General features: G+C 43.3%; 1 protein-coding gene across 1 annotated transcript in view; it reads right to left on the bottom strand.

Moving 5' to 3' along the window:
* The window catches only part of LOC141147977 (uncharacterized), a 158,000-nt gene that overhangs the window by 11,613 nt on the left and 121,997 nt on the right, over positions 1-24,390 (bottom strand). The window contains exons 8-11 of the mRNA XM_073635134.1: positions 17,510-17,815; positions 8,347-8,676; positions 3,532-3,833; positions 2,850-3,420 (exon numbers count right to left, since the gene is read on the bottom strand). Of these exons, the coding sequence (XP_073491235.1) occupies positions 2,850-3,420; positions 3,532-3,833; positions 8,347-8,676; positions 17,510-17,815 (1,509 nt within the window). The remainder of the gene's footprint in view (positions 1-2,849; positions 3,421-3,531; positions 3,834-8,346; positions 8,677-17,509; positions 17,816-24,390) is intronic.

Genomic DNA, 24,390 nt, shown 5'->3' with positions numbered 1-24,390 from the left:
ACCTATGGGTATCCACTGATTAGAATACAGCATGCCCACACAGCTCCATCCCTGTGCCTGGATTTCAGAGACCATGCCCAGGGTATACAATGCATCTCTACCTATGGTTAGGTTCAATGAACCCTCTAGTTCCATGACTAATGTTACGTCGGTATTCTTTAGGACACAGAAACAAACTCGTCTATGTCCCAAATAATACCCAGGTGCTTCCTTACCAGTAATGGTCTCTCCATCCAGAACACAGAGTGAAATATCTTCTCAACATTTTTCGCTCACCACTATGTATTGACCTGGCCTATAAAGGACATCATGGTCATGCTTTCGGCAGAGGGAAGTGTCACCCTGCCTCCAGCTTCCATCTTCTCTGATCCCATGTGGGTAATTTAGCCTCAAATGCAACAAGATAGAATCCTCAGTCAGTAAGCCCATTGATGCCACCAAATATCTGCAGGTACATCTAAAGGAAATTGGAAAACAAAGATTGCCTAATGTGTATCCAGCTCGAGGAACTGCTGCTAACAAACACAAAGAAAAAAATCCCTTACAGCACTGAGGCGCCGGGATCACTGAACAGTAGCGGGTACATGAGCCGACCGCTGTGCTTTGAAACACACAGATATTAGTGACAGATACGCCACAGACACATTAGAACAGTGTCACTGGGCCATAAGCAGGTTTCAAATACACTTGGGGACACACAGATTGCGAGGGACATTAACATATCTTAGCCTAAGGCAAAGAGCCACTCTTGAAAACAAAGCACTGGCTGGGTGTGTAACTAATTACAATAACCGCAGGGGGGGGTTAAGCAGTCTTAAACAAAGCCAAATGGGCTGACAAATAGAAGCAGCAACTAGATAATGGTGCTAAAACCAGGAAAAATAAAAAAAATGTCTATGGAGGCTGTGATCTTCTTCGTTCTGAAAGCCATGAAACCCAATTATCGAATCTGAGGGATAAAACACCAATAAAATTTAGTAATAAACATTGTTATATACCTGTAACAAGACATTAGCATATGAAACACAAATATACATTACATTACATTACATAAACAGTGCACTTTTCTTTTTAAGATACCAAAAAATTGTTGAGCTCAACTTATCATTAATATGTATTACTTAATACACATTAATACCACGTGGATTTTTTGTTTTATGGTATACCAATAATTCCCCAAAAAAATGTATTCACCATGGTTGAAAAAAATTAGCAATCCGTAATAAACCTGTTAGCAGTACCATTTGTCAACAGATCATAATACCTCACCACAAAGAACCTCTCCAGTACTGTTTTCCTGAAAAACAAAGTCATTTTAGTAAATGTATCTTTCAATTCACTAGTACAGATAATTATCTTGGCTCAGGTCATTTGCATGTCAATACAGTTCGCTGTACCTTTTCACAGACCTGGTGAGAAAGAAGGGGGGTCATTTGGGTGGGCTGTCAGCAGCTGAGAACAAACGTCACACAACATGACATATATTGCATATTCCACACACACTCACACACTTACCTAGGTTATAGATGACCTCTAGATATCACACATATCAGCATGTTTTCTATAATACCCTGTACTTCTTAAACCCATAACATCTGTTTGGTAAGGTTGACATTCTTTCAGAGATCCATCCCATTTCGTTAGCCCCTTCTCAGCCTGTATGGACGCATTCTCAGGAGTTTGGAATGGGACCCCTGACCCAGGTGGTCCATACTTCCTACACCTAGGCCATGTGGCGAAGCGTGCAGAGTACACTTCAAAATCACGTCTTGTGGTCCTATATGGATTATGCTTACTGACTTTTTGACTGGAACTGGATAGACAGAATCTCGCGATATGGCCAAATAGTCCACATAAGTGACATTTTATCTTAGTTAAAGTGGTACAACATCTCTTAACAAAAGGCTTTGTTTTAGACGACTGAGAATATGGGATGGCCTCTTCCGGATTAGTAGTTTTTACCTGCGGCTTACAAAATATAGGGGCAATTTTTAAAGAGCTCTTACCTTCCTGGGATTTATTCTTGTTGATACATACCTTAGGTGTGGAGGATGTCCCCCTGAATTCAGACCTACCCAAATCAGTTACCTTGTTATCTTCTCTATCTGAAAACTGATCCAACGGCTCCTGGAAGCTGACAGATAATGGTTTCGCCCCACCTTCTACATCCTTCAGTCTTTTTCCCAACTGATGAACGTCCTCCTGTAATCTTTTGTTTTCTAGTACTAATTGCTGGTGGATAGCCTCAGAATTTAACATAGAAGCTTCTAAAGTACGGATGGTACCTTTGGTTATTTCTAGCGCTTCTTTCAGGGATGTAATTTGCACTTTCAAATGTTCATACTGATTAGCTAACCACCTGGCCACAAAGATTTGCGACGTTTTTCCCGTGGGCTTACTACAGCTTCTTTCAGTGAAATTTAATTCCACATCCTCTCCCGTCAGCAGGACAGAAAGTGTCCCTTCTGACTGGAAACTTTCCTCCCTTAATGCCAGCATGGCCATTTCCTCTCCATGTCGTGGTGGCCTACTCTGTCTTGGAGCTGTACACTCCTTCTTGAAGTGTCCGGGTCTGCGGCAGTTGAAGCAAACTGGTTTCCCTTTTGGTTTTTCTCCGAGATCTGCACTGTTCAACTGATCAGTGACAATGCAGATCCTTTGAGGTTTCTGTGACTCCCAATCTGCTATATTCCTTTCAATAGCAGTTGCAAGTGACAACAAAGAGGAGAGGGGCTTATCTCTCCAGTCTGGATTTTCAGTCATCAATTTTTCTCTGATGTTTCCTCTCAACCCGGTCATGAAGCTATGTATCAATACGGGTGATAGAGCACTGTTAGTAATGTCCTCACCAGCCATTTCCACGGCTTGTTTAAAATGATTGTAGTATGTCATACAATCTTCCTGTGGACCTTGGATCACTCCTGACACCTTGGTCCAAGACTGGGGACAATAGACTGTTTTAATCAACTGCGCCAATTGCTTAGTGAATATATCTCCTAGATGGCTGGAGTCAACATATAGGGTCCGTGGAATATAAGTTTTACTGAGGATTTCATCCAAGTCCCCATCTCCACAAACCCTTTTCATTATTTGAAGCATATCACCCAAGTTTGCATTGTAGCTTGCCTGGATGTGTAGCAGCTCTTTGACAAATTTAATGGGATCTGTCCTTGGATGGGGGATAACACTCAGAAATCCTTTCATCTCAGAAGGAGTCCACAGCACATGATGTGTCATCTTTCCCGTGGATCTCCCACTGTTGTCATAGACCACCTGTTCTCTTACAGGATAGACAGATATGTCATCTGAAAAAGATATCAGTTGTGGATTGGTCTTTTGGGATTCTGTGACAGAATCCCAATAAGACTGTGGAAGATTGTTGCTGCCAGTTGGGGGCACTTTATCCAACTGCAAAGTGCCCTGAAGGGTGGCATTAACAGTCCCATGGTACACCGGTGTGCCCACATTGGGTGATATCCTTTCACCCTTAGAGTGACACCACACAGGTCCTTGCTGTGGGGTGCTAGTTACTTGGGGGTATAGAGGTACATAGGCCGTGTACTCGGTAGCAGAACTGCCCATATTGCTTACAGCAGTAGAATGGCTAGTTAGCTGACGTCTAGGAGAGAATGCTGGCTCGCAGTCAGTAATATGGTCTCTGGAACTGGGGAGACTTTTCTCCCTTGATTCCAGCATTCCCTTCCCCTGGCTTGCTGCGCTATCTCTTTCCTTTTGTTTCAATTCTTCACATGAAGAGTTTTTCTGTGATTCATTGGGGGTTTTAAATGGAGTGTTAAACTTGGCAGCAAGTTGTGGCTTCCCCTTTTTGTCATCTGTTGATAGATGACAATTACTATCAGCTTCTGAGTATTTTGCCAACAAGGACCGGGTGATTGTATAAGGCCCCAATCCTGACAATTCCTCATCTTCCCCCTGTTTATCACTGTCACTACTCTGGGGATGTGGGTCTAGTGGCTGTCCCTGCTTGTTCCTACTACTCAGCATCATTTGGTGTGTTTTCTCCTTAACTCCCACTGTAAAAACATTAATTTCCTCCGTCTTATTCACCGACTCAAGCATCCATATAGCCCAAGTATCTTTTTCATAAGGCCGTGTCATCTTTTTGTGATGAGCACGGTACAGACTTTCCCATACTTTTGGTTTAAAAGTACCACTCTTAGAATACTTCTTCCCAGTCCAGCGATCCCAATTTTGAATATATTTCACAACCCAAGGTCCATATTTATCTATCATCTCTTCCCTTGGGGTCATTTGACTCCATTCAGACCGCCTCTTTGAAGCGATTTGATTACCCATCCTTACGGACACTGGACCTTGAACTGATTCCCCCAACCTTTTTATAGGTTGCCTTTACTCCAGAGGTAGCTACTCTCTGGCCAAGAATTGGGGTGACAGGTCCCGCCCCTGTCAATGTTGCCACTTTTTTTTCACTTCTTGCCAGACCAATTCCCTGTCCTGGCTATAGTCCTTCAAAAAATTAGCCTGGAGATTTCCCAAACTAAATAATAGTTTAATCCCCCCCGTGGACTTTTCTGAAGTACTCTAAAAGAAATGCTTAACGAAAGGCTTTTACTTCTGTTATATCAAGAATTATTAGCATGAACTTGGATAATCAGGACCCTATGCGTGCTTGTAGTACAGGAGGCAGTTAACTGATGCACCCCTAATTGCAATATTATTTGTATATGTTACATTATAGCCACTGTTCCCAGGTTAACTTACAAAGCTTACAATCCCCAGTTAGTAATTGTAAAGAAGAAAGATTCATACCTAAGATCATTCAGTGTGATTTAGTCTCCGTTTCCACTGATGCAAATTTTTTTTTTTCCATGCGACTTTGGACACAAAGTCACATTACAAGTCGCAGCCCATTGATTTCAATAGCATCTGTTCCAATCTATGCTACTCAATGCTGCAGCAACTCTGAAAGGGTACCTGCACCACTCTGATGCAACTTTGGATCAAAGTTGTATTCAAAGCCACACCACAGTCGCATTAAAGTCGTACCTCAGTCACACTCAATGATGCGACCTTAGAGTTGCATTAGTGGAAACGTAGCTCTATGCCCACTCAATCACAATGATTGGCCTAATCTCATTCAAAGGGTCAACTGAAATTGCTTTTTGGCAGAGAGCACATATCCTTTTCCTCTCATAATTCACACTTACAATTTAATTTTATATATATACAATACTCAAAATCAGTCTCATCAAAATATTCACATAGACAAAAGGTAAAAAAAAGGAAAGATCTGAGAAGTTTTTTTAGTCTGGGTATTCAGATGGGAGACAGGTAAACACAACACCAGCTCTGTCTTCCATACAAATCGCATTCACCCCAACATTAAACTTCCTCACACAAGGAGGCACCATCTGATATGGAGATTTTTATATCTACCTCACTTATATGGAGTGATTAAACCTTTTCCTATATAAGAATTAAAAACGAACGATAACAGTGCGAAAAGATAAACAATTAGATTTATTTATACAGAAAAGGAACGTTAGAGATGACCATATACAAAGTGGAGGATACAACCGTAAAACAGAGACCAGTGATACAAAATATTGCTATAATGGTCATACACATGCTAGCTGGAGATTAATAATATATTAAGGCAAAATCCTACAGTAGAAAAGGTTACAGAAAAGAAAAGAGACAAAGGATAATAGAGATACATTGTATAGAGAAGTCTTATGTAACCATCCTTCATCTAGACCGTCAGCACAAGAGAATGGGCAGTGATCTGTGCTGCAATATATACACTTGTAAACCCCCCCTTCCTTCCATATGCCAAAACTGCTACATTGAGTCAATGGGGGTGGGGGGCTCTCTTACCAGCTACTAGGGATGAGCTTCGTGTTCGAGTCGAACCCATGTTCGACTCGAACATCGGCTGTTCGATCGTTCGCCGAATTGCGAACGTTATGGGCCGTTCGCGCTAAATTCGTGTGGCGCGTCACGGCCCATAATTCACTGCGGCATCGCAGTGCATTGCTGGCTGATGATTGGCCAAGCATGCACTATGACCCGCATGCTTGGCCAATCACAGCGCCGTCAGTAGAGAGAGCTGTAATTGGCCAAAGCCAGGGTGGCTTTGGCCAATTATGGCTCAGGGGATTTAGTACACACCCCACACTATATAAGGCCGCCTGCACGGCGGCCCTGTGTAGTGTGTGTTCCGGTGTGCTGAGAGATAGAGAGAGAGAGAGAGAGACAGTGTCATTTGATTTGAGTTAGATAGATTAGGCAGAACAGTCAGTCAGTTAGCTGCACTTACAGTGTATTGTGTATATATATGCATCCCAGGTGTTGCATATATATATATATATATATATATATATATATATATATATATATATATACACTGTATTCAGTTTAGCTAGATCCGTTCCTGTTATCTTCTATCTAGACTATTTACATTTAATGCAGTGCGTCCTGCTCACAGTGTTCAGCTAGATCCGTTCCTGCTATTTACATTTAGTGCAGTGCGTCCTGCTCACAGTGTTCAGCTAGATCCGTTCCTGTTATCTTCTAGACTATTTACATTTAGTGCAGTGCGTCCTGCTCACAGTGTTCAGCTAGATCCGTTCCTGTTATCTTCTAGACTATTTACATTTAGTGCAGTGCGTCCTGCTCACAGTGTTCAGCTAGATCCATTCCTGTTAAATTCCTACTGACAGGCAGGCTTGTCTGGTTACAGTATATAAAGCTACCTGAAGAAAATTACAGGTGTTCTATTTGATCCTATTAGTACCACGGTCAGGCAGCTAGACTATTTACATTTAGTGCAGTGCATCCTGCTCACAAAGGGCCTGGTAATGGACTGGGGGGTACCCATGCCGTTTGTCTCACTGATTTTCATCCATATTGCCATGACCTGACATTACATTAAACCCGCAAGCAGTTTTAAATGAGATTTTTTCCTTTAAAAATGACATTTGGTGCAGGGACTGTTCTAAACATGGGAAACACGCGTCACTTTACAGGCATACTATAGACACCCCCCAGGTACGATATTTAAAGGAATATTTCACTTTTTTTTTTTTTACTTTAAGCATCATTAAAATCACTGCTCCCGAAAAAACGGCCGTTTTTAAAAGTTTTTTTTGCATTGATACATGTCCCCTGGGGTAGGACCCGGGTCCCCAAACCCTTTTTAGGACAATACCATGCAAATTAGCCTTTAAAATGAGCACTTTTGATTTCGAACGTTCGAGTCCCATAGACGTCAATGGGGTTCTAACGTTCGTGCGAACTTTCGGTCCGTTCGCGGGTTCTGGTGCGAACCGAACCGGGGGGTGTTCGGCTCATCCCTACCAGCTACCATATCCTGACCAGGTTATTCCTGTTCCCTTCCCACCTCCCACCTCCTTTGAAGTGACACTGTACTATCAAATGGTCAGATAGAGACTCCAGATAACATTCCACAGCAGGGCAAGATGTCTCTGTTGATTCCAACATTGAAAAGTCACTGCAAGTAACATTAATAATAAAGTCCATCACCTTCAGAGCCCAAATCTCCACCGCAATACACACACATATATATATATACACACAGTATCCCACAAAAGTGAGTACACCCCTCACATTTTTGTAAATATTTTATTCTATCTCGTTAGTGTTACAAGGTCTCAGGTGCCATGTTGAACTTCCAGTGACCAGTATATGAGAGTGAGAGCGATAACACCAAATTTAACACACCCACTCCCCATTCACACCTGAGACCTTGCAACACTAACGAGTCACATGACACCGGGGAGGGAAAATGGTTAATTGGGCCCAATTTGTACATTTGCACTTAGGGGTGTACTCACTTTTGTTGCCAGCAGTTTAGACATTAATAGCTGTGTGTTGAGTTATTTTGAGGGGACAGCAAATTTACACTGTTATACAAGCTGTACACTCACTACTTTACATTGTAGACAAGTGTCATTTCTTCAGTGTTGTCACATGAAAAGATAGAATAAAATATTTACAAAAATGTGAGGGGTGTACTCACTTTTGTGAGATACTGTATATATATTGTATAGCTGCCAAATTTTTTACAATACACTACAAGGCAAGGCATGCCTTCTTTATTACATACATTGCTTTGCTCTGTGCCTATAGACAGGTGTGGCTTTAGTCTTGTATGCATGTTGGGGAGTAACTAAAAATATATGGGAAAGGATATAATATGAAATGCAGTTCCATGTGTTCCTATACATGATAATGAGCATTAAAGTGCACAATAACACACATAAAGGTGTGGGTGTAACCTCAATGTAAAAAGTCACTAACTAAACAGTAATGTGTTGACAGTCTTATTATGATAAAGTGTACCTAGTCTTATAGGATCCGTTCTTCTCTCTATGGGATGCTCCAGGCTGGGATGTTCCACTCTACAGATGAATTCTGACGCCTGATCTCTGCTGAATGATGGGGTGAATGTCAGTGATGATTGACAGATCTTATTTTTCTTCTGCTTGGTACAGATTTGGAAGACATCATTAGGTGCTATGATGGGATGTAAGTCTGTCCCAGGCAACTCCCTATACCAGCTCACAGTCGTATAATTTGGGAAATATCCGGAGATTTCACAGGTCAGAGAGGCTTCTTTATCTTCTTCCAGTTTGGGGATTTTGATCTCTCCGACTTGTGGACGGGGCAGATCTGAAAACAAAAGTAATTTAAAAGACATGTGTAAGTCACAATGTATCTTAGAGTATATGTCTGTTATAGACAATGCACGACTACAAAGTATACAGTACATTAATTGTAGCCGTGGTGTCTGATTTAGATATTTCTGTGAGAATGTGAACCAAACATGTACTGGAAGATCAAATATTATAAATCACTGCGCCAAAGACTACCAATTCCGTGTATGAAAATACTATACCCTTGCTGCTACTCCAAAGCTTGTGTAATATGTATGTATAAGTGAAAAGCACTAGGTACCACAATGATATAAATATATATGAAAAACACTAAACAAATAGAAATAATGTGTGAATGTGTCCTTCAAATCTTTGCAAATTATACATGCAATAGTCCACTTTCAGTGTTCAGATTTATCCAAACATGATTAACAAATGTGCTCTTCACTCTCTTTGCAATAATACGGTGCTGTACACTGTGATCCTCCGGTGACCACAAAGTCTCCTTCGTGCACCGAAACTCACCGGACAATCTGTCCCAAATGATAAGTGGGTCTAATAGCACACAATCATACTCCAGGACCTGCCGTTCCACTTGTTTTTCCACATTTATTTATTCTGCTTTCAACACATTAACTTCAGGGACAACATGTTTTCTTGTTGACTAATATATCCCACCCACTTTCAGATGGCATTATAACCAGATAATCAATGTTATTCACTTTACCTGTCAGTGGTCATAATGTTATGGCTGATTGGTATACAGTGCCTTGAAAAAGTATTCATACCCCTTGACATTTTCCACATTTTGTCATGTTACAATCAAAAACCTGAATGTATTTTATTGGGATTTTATGTGATAGACCAACACAAAGTGTCACATAATTGTGAAGTGGAAGGAAAATGATAAATGATTTTCAACATTTTTTACAAATATGTGAAAAGTGTGGCGTGCATTTGTATGGCGCCCCCCTGAGTCAATACTTTGTAGAACCACCTTCTCTGCAATTACAGCTGCAAGTCTTTTTGTGGATGTCTCTACCAGCTTTGCCCATCTAGAGAGTGAAATCTTTGCCCATTCTTCTTTGCAAAATAGCTCAAGCTCTGTCAGATTGGATGGAGAGCATCTGAACAGCAATTTTCAAGTCTTGCCACAGATTCTCAATTGGATTTAGGTCTGGACTTTGGGCCATTCTAACACATAAATATGCTTTGATCTAAACCATTCCATTGTAGCTCTGGCTGTATGTTTAGGGTCGTTGTCCTGCTGGAAGGTGAACCTCCGCCTCAGTCTCAAGTCTTTTGCAGACTCTAATGGCGTGTACACACGATTGGAAATGCCGCCAGCAAAAGACCGATGTGAGCTTTTGGTCGGAAAATGCAACCGTGTGTATGCTCCATCAGACTTTTCAGACTTTTGCTGGTGGAATTCCAGCCAGCAAAAGATTGAGAGCAGGTTCTCTATTTTTCGGTCGGTTCCTATGCAAAAATGCGTTAGTTTGTATGCAATTCGGACGCGCAAAAAAATCATGCATGCTCGGAAGCATTGAACTTAATTTTCTCAGCTCGTTGTAGTGTTGTTCGTCACCTCGTTCTTGACGGTCGAAAGTTCAGAGAACTTTGTGTGACTGTGTGTATGCAAGGCAAGCTTGAGTGGAATTCCGTCGGAAAAACCGTCCAAGTTTTTTCTGACGGAAATTCCGCTCGCGTGTGAAAAGGCATAACAGGTTTTCTTCTAAGGTTGCCCTGTATTTGGCTCCATCCATCTTCCCATCAACTCTGACCAGCTTCCCTGTCCCTGCTGAAGAAAAGCATCCCCACAATAGACATGTGCACTGCCGAAAAATGTGTTAGTTTTCATTTCATTCGTTTTTTGTTTTTTTCGTGAATTCGGAATTTGGAAATTTGAAAATTCGGAATTCAAAAATTCGGAAATGTGAAAATTCGGAGATTTGAAAATTCGAGAATTCAAAAATTCATAAATTCAAAAATCCAAAAATTCATAAAACCGAAAATAAAGAAAATTTGAAATAACTAATTAACTATTACTATCTATTAAATGATGGGTATTGGAATTTCCTTTTTTTCCTTTCAAATTTGGCTGTTAGTGAGCGTAACGAATATGAATTTATCCGAAGCTAAGAATTGTCCAAAATAACGAATGTCGCATCTAAATAAATGGAACGGAACAAATTGATAATAAATAATAATAATAAAAAGTAATTTGTTACGTTCCATTTGTGTAGATGCGGCATTCGTTATTTTGGATAATTTGTAACTTCAGATAAATTTGTATTTGTTACGTTCACTAACAGCCAAAATTAAAAGGAAATTCCAATACCTATAATTTAAGATGGATGTAAACCCACTCTCACCATTTCTAAATTACTTCCATAGTGCTTATTTATAAGGATATACACTCTAGTTTTGAACATTTCGCCATTCATTCCTATAATAAGAATAGTGCATAGCAGGTCCTCTTTACAGTGAGATATGGGGTCAATAAGTCCCCACATCTCACCTCTAGCCTGGGAAGACTAAAATAAATTTAAAAAAAGCGATCTCGACTTTCCAGCTGAGGCGGTGACATTTTTTTCAATGCAGGGGCCGGGCGTGATGTCATAACATCGCGCCCGGCCTCCGAACGATCGTAGAGTCTCTGGGGACCATCTTGTCCGCCGGAAATCTCTATGGTCAGCATCCGGCGCCAGCGGTTCCCTTCTCCGACTCACCGATCGCAGGGGTGAGTCGGTAGAAGCACCAGAGGGCGCGGGAGGGGAGGACGTCCCCTCCCACCGTCTGTAAGAACGATCAAGCGGCTGAAAAGCCACTATGATTGTTCTTATGGCGCACAGAATCACCGGCGCTAAAAGAAAATATCTGAAATATGCCTGTAGCTGCAGGCATCATTCAGATATCACCGCTCAAAGTAAATGACATCAATAGTCATTACGGAGGTGGCAAGTGGTTAAACGGGGTATACAACCATTTTAATGGACAAACGACAAAGCCTGGATGAACTGGTAAATAAGAAAAATGACATCCTCCTCCTCTCAGGCTGGATCATTTGTTTTTTACCAGTTGATCCAGGCTTTGTCGTTTGTCCTTTTCTCCCCCCCCCTTTTCTTTGGGGTTCTGTCTTGGAAGGAACACAAACTTAAGCAGTTTGTTTAACCTGGACTCCTTGGTTCCAAGTCAGTCCTTTATTACAGGACCTCTTCCATCAGTTAAAAACACGATTTTATCTACCCTCTGTGGTCATCAATTGATCCTCTGGCTGGGGTTGCTTCTTGATCTAAATAGCTTGAGTTTCCATTCAATTCGTTATCCCAATTTTTTACAAGACCTCCATACAGATACTACTCTCCTGAAGAAGCCACGATGTGTGTTGAAACATGTTGAGAAATCAATCCTTCGGTTGCACTATTAAAGATTGTTCTAGTATATTGCATGTAAACTCTTTTTACAACCATGTTTTTATTTTTCAAAATAAAATGTGAAAACTTTATATAAAAATTATTGTGTAACCCTGTTTGCACCTTTAAAATCCCAATTTCCCCTTTATTGCATGTTGTATATTGTAGGGATGTGGTGCCTATATTCATTTTGAATGTGAGGCAAGTATTTACCTTCTTCAACCAATTTAGCCTGGGTTCACACTGGTCCGACAAACGCTCCAACATTGGGAGCTCATGTTGCATGATGTATGAAAATCAATGTTTCCCTATGGGAGCCGTCTTAACTGGTCCGACACAAGTCGGTCCGACTTTGAAAATGCTCCCTGTACTACTTTGGTCCGACTTTGATCCTACTTCAGCCCATTGACTATCATTGAAGTAGGATCAAAGTCGGATCCTTGTCCTAACCATCTGACTTTGGCATCCGACATTGTGTTATTTCCTGCCCCCTGCTGTAGCCCCTCCCATTGTGTGTTAGTTTTGATTGGTCAAAGGACAAGTGTACTATCTGAAAAGTCGGATCAAAGTAGTATCCTGTTCATGAAAGTTGGATGGATGTGTACGTGCATGTCATATATACACACATGTGAGTGCTGCTGGGAGTGTACAGGTGTGAGGGGGCTGAGAGCGTACAGGTGTGAGGGGGGCTGAGAGCGTACAGGTGTGGGGGGGCTGAGAGCGTACAGGTGTGAGGGGGGCTGAAAGCGTACAGGTGTGAGGGGGGCTGAAAGCGTACAGGTGTGAGGGGGGCTGAGAGCGTACAGGTGTGAGGGGGGCTGAGAGCGTACAGGTGTGAGGGGGGCTGAGAGCGTACAGGTGTGAGGGGGGCTGAGAGCGTACAGGTGTGAGGGGGGCTGAGAGCGTACAGGTGTGAGGGGGGGCTGAAAGCATACAGGTGTGAGGGGGGGCTGAGAGCATACAGGTGTGAGGGGGGCTGAGAGCGTACAGGTGTGAGGGGGGCTGAGAGCGTACAGGTGTGAGGGGGGCTGAAAGCGTACAGGTGTGAGGGGGGCTGAAAGCGTACAGGTGTGAGGGGGGCTGAAAGCGTACAGGTGTGAGGGGGGCTGAAAGCGTACAGGTGTGAGGGGGGCTGAGAGCGTACAGGTGTGAGGGGGGCTGAGAGCGTACAGGTGTAAGGGGGCTGACAGCGTACAGGTGTAAGGGGGCTGACAGCGTACAGGTGTCAGGGGGGCTGAGAGCGTACAGGTGTGAGGGGGGCTGAAAGCATACAGGTGTGAGGGGGGCTGAAAGCGTACAGGTGTGAGGGGGCTGAAAGCGTACAGGTGTGAGGGGGCTGAAAGCGTACAGGTGTGAGGGGGGGCTGAGAGCATACAGGTGTGAGGGGGCTGAGTGCGTACAGGTGTGAGATGGCTGAGAGCGTACAGGTGTGAGGGGGCTGAAAGCGTACAGGTGTGATGGGGCTGAAAGCATACAGGTGTGAGGGGGGGCTAAGAGTGTACAGGTGTGAGGGGGCTGAGAGCATACAGGTGTGAGGGGGGCTGAGAGCGTACAGGTGTGAGGGGGCTGAAAGCGTACAGGTGTGGGGGGGGCTGAGTGCGTACAGGTGTGACAGGGCTGAAAGCGTACAGGTGTGACGGGGGCTGAAAGCATACAGGTGTGACGGGGGCTGAAAGCGTACAGGTGTGACGGGGGCTGAAAGCGTACAGGTGTGAGGGGGGCTGAGTGCGCACAGATGTGAGGGGGCTGAAAGCATACAGGTGTGAGGGGGGGCTGAGTGCGTACAGATGTGAGGGGGCTGAGTGCGTACAGGTGTGAGGGGGCTGAAAGCATACAGGTGTGAGGGGGGGCTGAGTGCGTACAGATGTGAGGGGGCTGAGTGCGTACAGGTGTGAGGGGGCTGAGAGCGTACAGGTGTGAGGGGGCTGAGTGTGTACAGGTGTGAGGGGGCTGAGAGTGTACAGGTGTGAGGGGGCTGAGAGCGTACAGGTGTGAGGGGGCTGAGAGCGTACAGGTGTGAGGGGGCTGAGAGCGTACAGGTGTGAGGGGGCTGAGAGCGTACAGGTGTTAGGGGGGCTGAGTGAGTACAGGTGTGACGGGGGCTGAAAGGGTACAGGTGTGAGGGGGCTGAAAGCGTACAGGTGTGAGGGGGCTGAAAGCGTACAGGTGTGAGGGGGGCTGAGAGAGTACAGGTGTGAGGGGGGGCTGAGAGCGTACAGGTGTGAGGGGGGGCTGAGAGCGTACAGGTGTGATGGGGCTGAAAGCGTACAGGTGTGAGGGGGCTGAGAGCGTACAGGTGTGAGGGGGGCTGAGAGCGTACAGGTGTGAGGGGGCTGAGAGCGTACAGGTGTGAGGGGGGCTGAGAGCGTACAGGTGTGAGGGGGACTGAGAGCGTACAGGTGTGAGGGGGACTGAGAGCGTACAGGTGTGAGGGGGGCTGAGAGCGTACAGGTGTGAGGGGGGCTGAGAGCGTACAGGTGTGAGGGGGCTGAGAGCGTACAGGTGTGAGGGGGCTGAAAGCGTACAGGTGTGAGGGGGGCTGAGAGCCGTACAGCTACGGTGATTCGTGCATGGGAGCCATTCTGCCGCCGTCAAGCGACAGTGTGTGGTAAGCAAGAGGTTGAGCGGACGAGAATGAAATAGCGATAAAATCGAATGAAATGTCAAGAAAAAAAAAAAACTTACCAGAGAAAGAAAGAAGCAGGTCTTCCCTATTCAGTGAACACACAGCCTATGACCACACCACCCTGGATGCACCCGATCTCATGTGATCTCAGAAGATAAGCAGGGTCAGGCCTGGTCAGGACTTGGATGAGAGATTTCTACCTTTTGTTGCTGTTAAGAAACATCTATTTCACCTTTGCAGACTGTTCTTTTGATAATGAATGGGAGGATCTGTTTCTTTATAATCAGCTGGTACACTCTCAGTGTTCTGATGAAGACATTTTGTTGACATCCCTATGAAATTTCTATTTCAGGGGATGCCTACAATGTGACTTGTATCTTAATGCAGACTTCTGGGAAAATCAGTGAGCCAATCACACAAGCAGGAAATGACATTTCTGGGGGGTGTTCTGTTAGGATTGCCACCTTTTCTTAGAGTCAAACCCGAACATTTTGCCAGCGCTTGGCAATTTTTTTATTTTAGTATACTTTATTGTAAACCTTGAACACCTTTGGGTGCCCCAAGGCCAGTAGTAATGTGGCGCGTGTTGTGGTGAACATTGGGTGTGGCCAAATTGACAGTAGGAGGCTTAACAGGACATGATTAAGTAAAACAAAAGCATTCTTTTACCATAAAATATATTTTGATTGCTGCGCCACAAGTAAGAGTCTCACAGACTCGGCACAATCATTTTTGCATTACTTCATACACAGAAGCTCGTCATCCTGGAACACACGATCAGACCGGCTGCTGTAAGCTGAGCTGTGCATGCGCAGCTCAGCTTACATTTCATGGATTGCTGTGAGCAAGCAGGTAGGTGTATTTTGTTGTAGAAGAGAAATTGCACGTCTCTTCTGAAATAAAAAAATCCCGCCTCCTCGCAGCATGTAATGACAGAACTTTTGTTCCACTTTAAGACACACAAACACTTTGGGACAAACTATAATTTAAAATACACAAAACAACATATAATTTTCTGCACCCCCAAAACTAATTTGTATTTGTAAGAGGGGGGAGGGGAGGGGGGAGAGGCAGCATAACATGAGATTTAAGCTGAAAGTCTGCTTTAATATTCAACAAGCTTTATTGCAAGTAGTGCAAACTCACAAAGCCAGAATATAGGAACAGACCTTCTCCTACTCCTTCAATGTGCTTCTCCCCGACAGGGGCTTAAGTTGGCCATACATTACACAATCTGATTGTACAATCTTTAAATACAATATGCAGGCCCTTACACTATATAATTCTTGGCAGATCCAAATCTGATTGTACAAGAAGATTGTGTAGTGTATGGTCACCTTAAGTCCTGACCTGTGAGCTTGAAACACTTTCATTACAGTTTGTTGGCCATTGCAGTCGGTTTGCACCTACAGTAAGTCCAGTGGCTGCTGTCAGTATAATATGTCCTCCTACCTTTGTCATCAGTAACTAAAAAAAAAAAACTTCATTGCTGTAACTAAAGTAAGTCCCATAGTTGGTGTCAGATCCTCCTCTCCCTGCAGTCTTCTATTCAAAGCTGAGCACATTGATGGGGTGAAGAGGCTGTATCACTATGGAGTCTGTATACAGAAGGGGGAATGTATCACTGCAATAATGACACAAAACTACAGCTATGCAGTAGGGTTGCCACCTGTCCGGGATTCACCCAGAAAGTCCGGGTTTCAGTCCGCCTGAAATCCGGACACATTATTCATACAGGAATGTGGCTTAAAACAGGGCCTGATAGGGGGGTGAGGGGGCACTATGTGTACTGCATCAATATTCTCTTTGGAGCGCCCAAAGGTGTTCCAGGTCCATTACAATCCTATAGTGTATAATAGAAAAAAAAAAATTGCTGTGCGCCGCTAAAGTGTTCAGGTTTGGCTTGAAGAAAAAGTGGCAACCCTACTATGTAGACACCATAGCAATACAGATCCCCAGACATTTCCATGTAGCCACCCCTCCCCCTTCACATTAGGCATTTGTATAACACATTGAAACAGACATGCTGGACTTCCATGCAGACTCGGGTCATTCTCTGCTACACATGGGGGGGGGGAGGCGTGGCTGAGCTGGGACTGAGGGGGCGTGGCTGAGCTGAGACTGAGGGGGCGTGGCTGAGCTGAGACTGAGGGCGCGTGTCCCTCTTTCTTCAGTGAGTACAGCCACCAGACACAAGGAGGAGTGTTCAGGAGACCTCTAGAGGCAGTGAGTGGAAATACAGAGAAGCTCCATGGACTCCAACAATCTTTTGCTATTTACAGGCTGCCAATGGGACCGAGGAGAGGAAGCACGTCCCTGACACCGCCCCTTCTCCATGTAGAATAATATGTCTGGGTTTCTGATAGGTTGAAATCCGGACAGATGATTGAAAACCGGACTGTCCGGGTGAAAAACGGACAGGTGGCAACCCTATGTTCTGTACATCTGTATACAGAACTCCTCCAGGTTGTCATATTGCATTTAATAGAAAATTGCAGATGGAAAAGAAAAGATCATTTTAATAACATTATATTATGATATGGATTGTACAGAAATTGTATATGTTATACGTTTTCTCTTATTTGCTCTATTTTTTTCCAAGAAAACTGAGTTATCCTTTAAAATAAAAATTTCTTTCACACATTTGGTTTTATTGTTTAGAAAAACAATAGCTATATACTGAATTATATATATATATATATATATATATATATATATATATATATATATATATATATATATATATATATATATATATATATCCTGAATTAAAATATTTATGCTATTTGATATATTCTCTCACTTACCTCTCATAGTCAGTGTTCTGATCTCCGGTTCTTCCATAGATTGGTGTTTCCATGTTACATAGACTTTGCTCTGCAGATCATCAAACATATACATAGGAATGTGGCCAACACTAATGACATCATGTGTGAGACCTTCATATTTTCTAAAGTTGTTGTTGCATGGTATTCTGGACTTTTTATCTTTATATTCAGATGTCCATTTTATTTTAATATTTTCTGGGTAAAACTTCTGTAGATTGAGGGTGAAGAGAACACGAGAGGAATCCCCCATAGTGATCTCTATAGGCTCCACCATCTGGGGTTTAGCTGGAATACACAAACAGAACATTAAAGATCATATAAACCCAGGAACAAAAAATGTAATAAATTGCAGCTTCCCTGACTTTGGATATGGCGGCATTTATTTTTTTTAGGCTTTTTCCCTTTTATCTTCCAGTGATGATCCTGCCAGTAACACACTTCCTGTCCTAAGGTGACAACACTCCCTTTTTGTAGAAAAACACTCAAACCTTTGAGCTCACTGCCTGACTATAGCCTACAGCATGGATATGCAATTAGCAGAGCTCCAGCTGTTGAAAAACTACAAGTCCCATCATGCCTCAGCCTCTGGGTGTCATGCTTGTGGCTGTCAGAGTCTTGCTATGCCTCATGGGACTTGTAGTTCTGCAACAGCTGGAGGTCCGCTAATTGCATATCCCTGGCCTCCAGCATATGATCTAGCCAGTACTCAGCACTTTAATTAGTAGGTTGTTTGTATTTAGCATTTGCTGTTGATTGGCACATGATTGAGAAAACATTGGGGCATTTTAAGCACCAAACTAAATCTTAAAGCGGAGTTCCACCGAAAAAAAAAAAGTCAGCAGCTACAAATACAGCACCTGCTGACTTTTAATATTAGGACACTTACCTGTCCAGGGCGCCCGCAATGTCCTCACCCGAAGCCGACCCGTCCTGTCCCTCAGCTCCCGGGTGGAGGTGTCGGCATCGTCAGTAAGGGAATCAGGAAGTGAAGCCTTGCGGCCTCACAGCCTGGTTCCCTACTGCGCATGCAAGAGTTGCACTGCTGTCTTCTGGGACCTGTGTGCCTCCCAGAAGACAGCGGCGGGGGGTGGAGGAGGGGCCAGACATGTCGTAGCTCACCGCAGAATTTGCGTCGATCTATCGCCGGAGGTGGGAACAAGTGGGAGGAAATACCTGTACAGTATTAGACAGATATCTGATCCCCCCCCACCCCCGAAAGGTGCCAAATGTGACACCAGAGGGGGGGAGGAACCGGAAGTTCAATTTTTGGGTGAAACCCCAAAACAAAAAGTAATATATTGCAGCTTACAAATCCTTAGATGTGGTGGCTGCATTAGTCTTTCTTTTCTTTAGGCTTTTTTTTATCACCTGTGATCTGGACAGTAACACACTTCCTGTATTAGTGCACCCCCCACTCTGGATGAAGGAGCACATGAAGCACATTTGGACAGCAGCATTGTCACTTAAAGGGGGGGCTGGGGAGTGTTATATGTACTAGCAGATTTAGACACGCTAACAAAGTGAAGCCTAAAGCAGCTACAACAAACTTTTTTTTCCTTTTGGGATAAAGGTTTTACATAAATAATTAAAAGCTGATCATTGTAAGCACCCCTCCCAGTGATAAATGGTTTGGCTCAGATATAAGCCTGCAGAATGCACATTACAGATCTGGATTTATGGCAGGATCAACTCATTTGTTTTATCTGTTTATTAAGTGCAAAAACACAACAGTTCAACTGGTTATTTAACAGACCAAAAGGGAGCAAATGAGAGAAGTTCTTTGTAAGGGTTTAGATAAACTTTGACCACTTCAATACTTTCACTCCCTTCCTGCCCAGACCAATTTTCAGCCTTCAGCGCTGTCACACTTTGAATGACAATTACTCAGTCATGCAACACTGTACCCATATGAAATTTTATAATTTTCTTCACACAAATAGAGCTTTCTTGTTGTGGTATTTATTCACCACTGGGTCTTTTATTTTTTGCTAAATAAATGTAAAAGCCTGCAATTATTTTAAAAACTCTGCATTTTTCTTCATGTCTGTTATAAAATTTTGCAAATACACAATCTTTTTTCAAAAATTTGGGCCAAAATGTATTTCTTTGGTGAAAATATCCCAACTCAGTATTTAGTCTGTGTGAAAGTTATAGAGTCCACAAACTGTGGTATACTGTATATCTGAAAATAGATTAATTCTGATGTACTGACAGCCCATCTCATTTCTTGAGGCCCAAATACGCCAGGACAGTACAAATACCCCCAAATTACCCCTTTTTGGAAAGTACAAAGTCCAAGTTGTTTAGTAAGAGTCATGGTTAGTTTTTTCAGTTATTTTTTGTCACAATTTTTGGACAAAATGAGCGACGGCTCCATCAATTATCTCTTATTGTACTTCTGTCTATACAAATGTAGAGAATCCTCTGGCTAAAATGTTGGTGTTCAAAGGTTATTGACTCTTTGTAGAGTCTTTGGATGCTTGCATCAGAAAGGTAACAGGTGGAAAGATTACTCTTCTGCCCAGAAAGAACATAATGAGGGTCCCTATGTGCAAGCCAAGCCCCTCGGGGTAGAAAACGTTGTCCTTTCATTCCTCCCAGGCATCTACAGTACATCTAGACTAAACCAGGCAATTCCTTTTGCAGCAAGTCTTGGCCCTCCAGACCTTCTAAGCTGGGTCCTAGGTCCCCTTCTCAATGAAGGGGCACTTCCAATGTGATCAGTGGGGGGACATTTGCTGGTCTTTGCAAACACCTGGTGCCAGGATATATCAGACTCCTGGATATAGGAGGGTGTGTCCTTTGGTTACAAACTGGAATTTCAGAGCAATTATTGAACTTTGTTTTCAGTCATCAAATGTTCCATCATCTCCTCCTCTGCACAGAGTGGATTTGCTGAAGGCTATCAATGTCAGGCGCAGGGCGTGGCGCCCGTACACATATGCATACTGAAGAAGCCCAATTATTGGGCGCAACACATCTAGGGAGGAGCCGAGTTTGTGACGTCACGCCGGGATCGCACCGCATGAGGTAGTGAGCTGGCTGGTGATTTCTTAAAAGCGCTATTGATATTATGATTTTGTAAGTGTATTTTATAGTGGGGTATTTTAATAAAGAAGTCTGACAGAGTACACATATATCATCAACATTTTCTGGGACATTTAATTGTTTATATCTTATGTTGCGTTACACTGCATTTACTTTAGATTATGTATGGTATGCCATCATACCTGGAAAACGTATTTCCATTGGTGTGAACAGAAGAACTTTTACCCTTGACAGTATTCTATGGGTCACTAAGCAAGTGTTAAGGGTAGAAAGCAGGCTTTCTAGAGTCAGGACTGGATCAAAAAGTGGCCTTGAGAACCTTCAAAGGTCAGGTATTGGCCATTCTGTTTCAGAGACCCCTAGCCTCTCATTCACTGAAGACTTTTGTTCAAGGGGTTTCTCATATCGCCTCACCTCATCAGACACAAGCGTAACCGTGGGACCCTCCTTTGGTACTTTCAGTCCTATAAATCAGCTCTTTGAACCAATCTGGGATATTCCTTTGACAGATCTTACCTGTAAAGGTGTTTTTTCTAGTGGCTTTCACTTCTTGCAGACAGGTTTTAGAGCTGGCTGCCCTGTCGTGTAGGGAACCCTTCTTGGTATTACATAAGTACAAGGTGGTGTTAGGCTGGATTCACACCTATGCATTTTTAGTGCTTTTTGCATTTTGCAGATTTGCACTACAGTCCATTTAACATGGTTTCCTATGGAACACGTTCTGTAGTGCAAATCTGCAAAATGCAAAAAGCACTAAAAATGCATAGGTGTGAATCCAGCCTTAAGTCCAAATGCTTTCTTTTTGCCAAAGGTGGGGTCTGGTTTCCATTTAAATGAGGATATTATTTGACTCTCCCTATATCCTTCTTATAAAGGCCCAAAAGAGGCAGCTCTCCAATGTTCGGATGTTATGAGAGCTGTGAGGGTTTACTTTGTGGCCACAGCCTCAGAAAAGCAGACTCATTCTTTGTTTTGCCCGATGAGGCCAAAAAGGGTTTTCCTGTATCCCGATCCTATATGGCAAAATGGATTTGCCAGACAATTCCTCAAGCCCAATCTCTCAAGGGTAAGGAGGCTCATTCTTTTAGATCTTTTGACACATCTTGTTGTTTCAACATAGTTACATATCTGGTAAGGTTGAATAAAGATTTTTGGGACAGTGGGGCTTTAACAAATGCAAATTCCAAATCAGTTAGTAATATTTAAAGGGGTTGTAAAGTTATACATTTTTTCACCTTAATGCATTCTATGCATTAAGGTGAAAAAACTTTTGACAATACCGCCGCCCCCAGCCCCCCGTTTTACTTACCTGACACCTCGAAACTCAGCCGCTCGCTCCCGACCTCCAGTTCACCGCTCAGCCTGGTCGCTGATTGGCTATAGTGGATGGATTGAAAGCAGCGCAGCCATTGGCTCGCGCTGCTGTCAATCACATCCAATGATGCGGTGCGCCGGGGGGCAGGGCCGAGTGATACAGCGAGCGGCTATAGCCGCCGGCTGTATCACGGGAGCGCGCCCGCAATAACTAACCACCTTGCGAGGGAGGTCGCATTAAGGTGGTTAGTTCTTGCGGGGAGGAGCTGAAACAGCCGCCGAGGGACCCCAGAAGAGCAGGTTCGGGGCCACTCTGTGCAGAACGAGCTGCACAGTAAAGGTAAGTATAACATGTTTGTTATTTAAAAAAAAAAAAAAAAATTACCTTTACAACCCCTTTAAATCAACACTCTCGGTGAATAAAATCCCCACAGAAACGATAGAACACACACAACTTGACTGAGTGCATCTTTTGTCTCTGGGAGAAGTCATAATCACCGTTAGCATAGAGATTCTGTGGGACATTCTCTTTGTGCAGTTCAGCAAGATATGGATCTAGGGAGTCCTCAGATTGTTCAGTTCTTTAGTTTTTGGGTATCCCATGCTCTCCCTCACACCATCTATGTTCAACATTTCCAATTAAACCTTAAGAGACCCTTAGACTGTTTTTTCGAACCAGCGGAAGAGTGAAGAAAATGCTGTATGTCCAGGTGCGTAAATTATCTGAGGGAATTAGACTAAGTTCTTTAGCAGCTCTTTAGGGGGTGCACTACATATATATGTATTTTTATTGAGGCCAAGAGATAAGGAACTGCGACACTAGAAATCTGATTGAGCAGGAGGGAGTCAACTGATACTCTGCCTTCAGTAGTAAGTCGGTTGCTAATATTAGATGACCCGCTCACCAACTCCTCTGGAGTTGAAATAGTCCTGAAATGAAAGGGGGACCCCCTTGCAGGTCACTTTCAGGGTGATGCATGCAGTAGAAGCACTATAATGGACAGTTCAGTGGGTCTGGAGAATATCCAATTTTTTTGGACTGTAGGTGAGAACAGTGGAGATGATGAATACAGCAACCTCCCGGTGACTGCACCAGTTATGAAATTATACAGGTACACCCTGAATCCTGGTAACTCCAGCCTCTGCACAGGGACAGCACACCGCAACAGTCTGCACAGTATGACTGCCACTGCACCAGAGCAGGGGCTTTTCCTGGGCAGAGAATATATCGGCTTACCATTGATTTGTAGCACAAAGCAGTGGTTTAATGACATGGCTGTCACCTGGCACTACACCTCCCAACATCCCAGGCACTTGGTAACAAAGTCTTTGGGCTTACAGTACTGGGTGCTCCCTCTAGTGGCGGGAAGAGATTTTAACAGCAATAAAACTTATGGAGGGATAGGTCAAACTAAATACATTCAAAGTAAAGCATGTCTGGCTCCAGGCTACACATACAAAAAAATAAAATAGGGTGTACCAGCCTAGTGCATTAAGCATGACACCATCTATTGAGTATAAAAATAATGATTATACTCATAAATGGACAGTCACAAGATCACAAATATCATAGGAAGATACAACCAGAACATCTGTACATGCACTCAAAAAGACTGGGAGGACACCACAAGGGCCTACAGATATGGAAGCATTTTGAGGGCGCCCTCTCTTCTTTAGAATGTCTGCTGCATACTATGTGTTCTTATATAGCATTGTGTATCAAAGAAATTACCCAACCTTAATTAGCGGGGACTGTGTTAGGGAGGTCACAGTCATTGGCTCACGGGACTGGTCATTAAAACCTGTCAATCAAAAAGCAAATGTAATGAATCCATCACAGCCAACTCCCCCATATTCATTAGATTGCATATCCCACAAACTATCAAAAAATTTTATAATTCACCATTAGGGATGAGCCGAACACCCCCGGTTCGGTTCGCACCAGAACCTGCGAACGGACCGAAAATTCGCATGAACGTTAGAACCCCATTGACGTCTATGGGACTCGAACGTTCAAAATCAAAAGTGCTAATTTTAAAGGCTAATTTGCATGGTATTGTATTAAAAAGGGTTTGGGGACCCGGGTCCTGCCCCAGGGGACATGTATCAATGCAAAAAAAACTTTTAAAAACGGCCGTTTTTTCGGGAGCAGTGATTTTGATGATGCTTAAAGTAAAAAAAAAAAAAAAGTGAAATATTCCTTTAAATATCGTACCTGGGGGGTGTCTATAGTATGCCTGTAAAGTGGCGCGTGTTTCCCGTGTTTAGAACAGTCCCTGCACAAAATGTCATTTTTAAAGGAAAAAATCTCATTTAAAACTGCTTGCAGGTTTAATGTAATGTCGGGTCCTGGCAATATGGATGAAAATCAGTGAGACAAACGGCATGGGTACCCCCCAGTCCATTACCAGGCCCTTTGGGTCTTGTATGGATATTAAGGGGAACCCCGCACCCAAATTAAAAAAAGGAAAGGTGTGGGGCCACCAGGCCTTATATAC

The sequence above is a fragment of the Aquarana catesbeiana genome, linkage group LG06 (assembly GCF_042186555.1).
Source record: "Aquarana catesbeiana isolate 2022-GZ linkage group LG06, ASM4218655v1, whole genome shotgun sequence".
Taxonomy (NCBI): domain Eukaryota; kingdom Metazoa; phylum Chordata; class Amphibia; order Anura; family Ranidae; genus Aquarana; species Aquarana catesbeiana.
The sequence above is the reverse complement of the archived record's forward strand: the minus strand, read 5'-3'. Positions and strand labels throughout refer to the sequence as shown.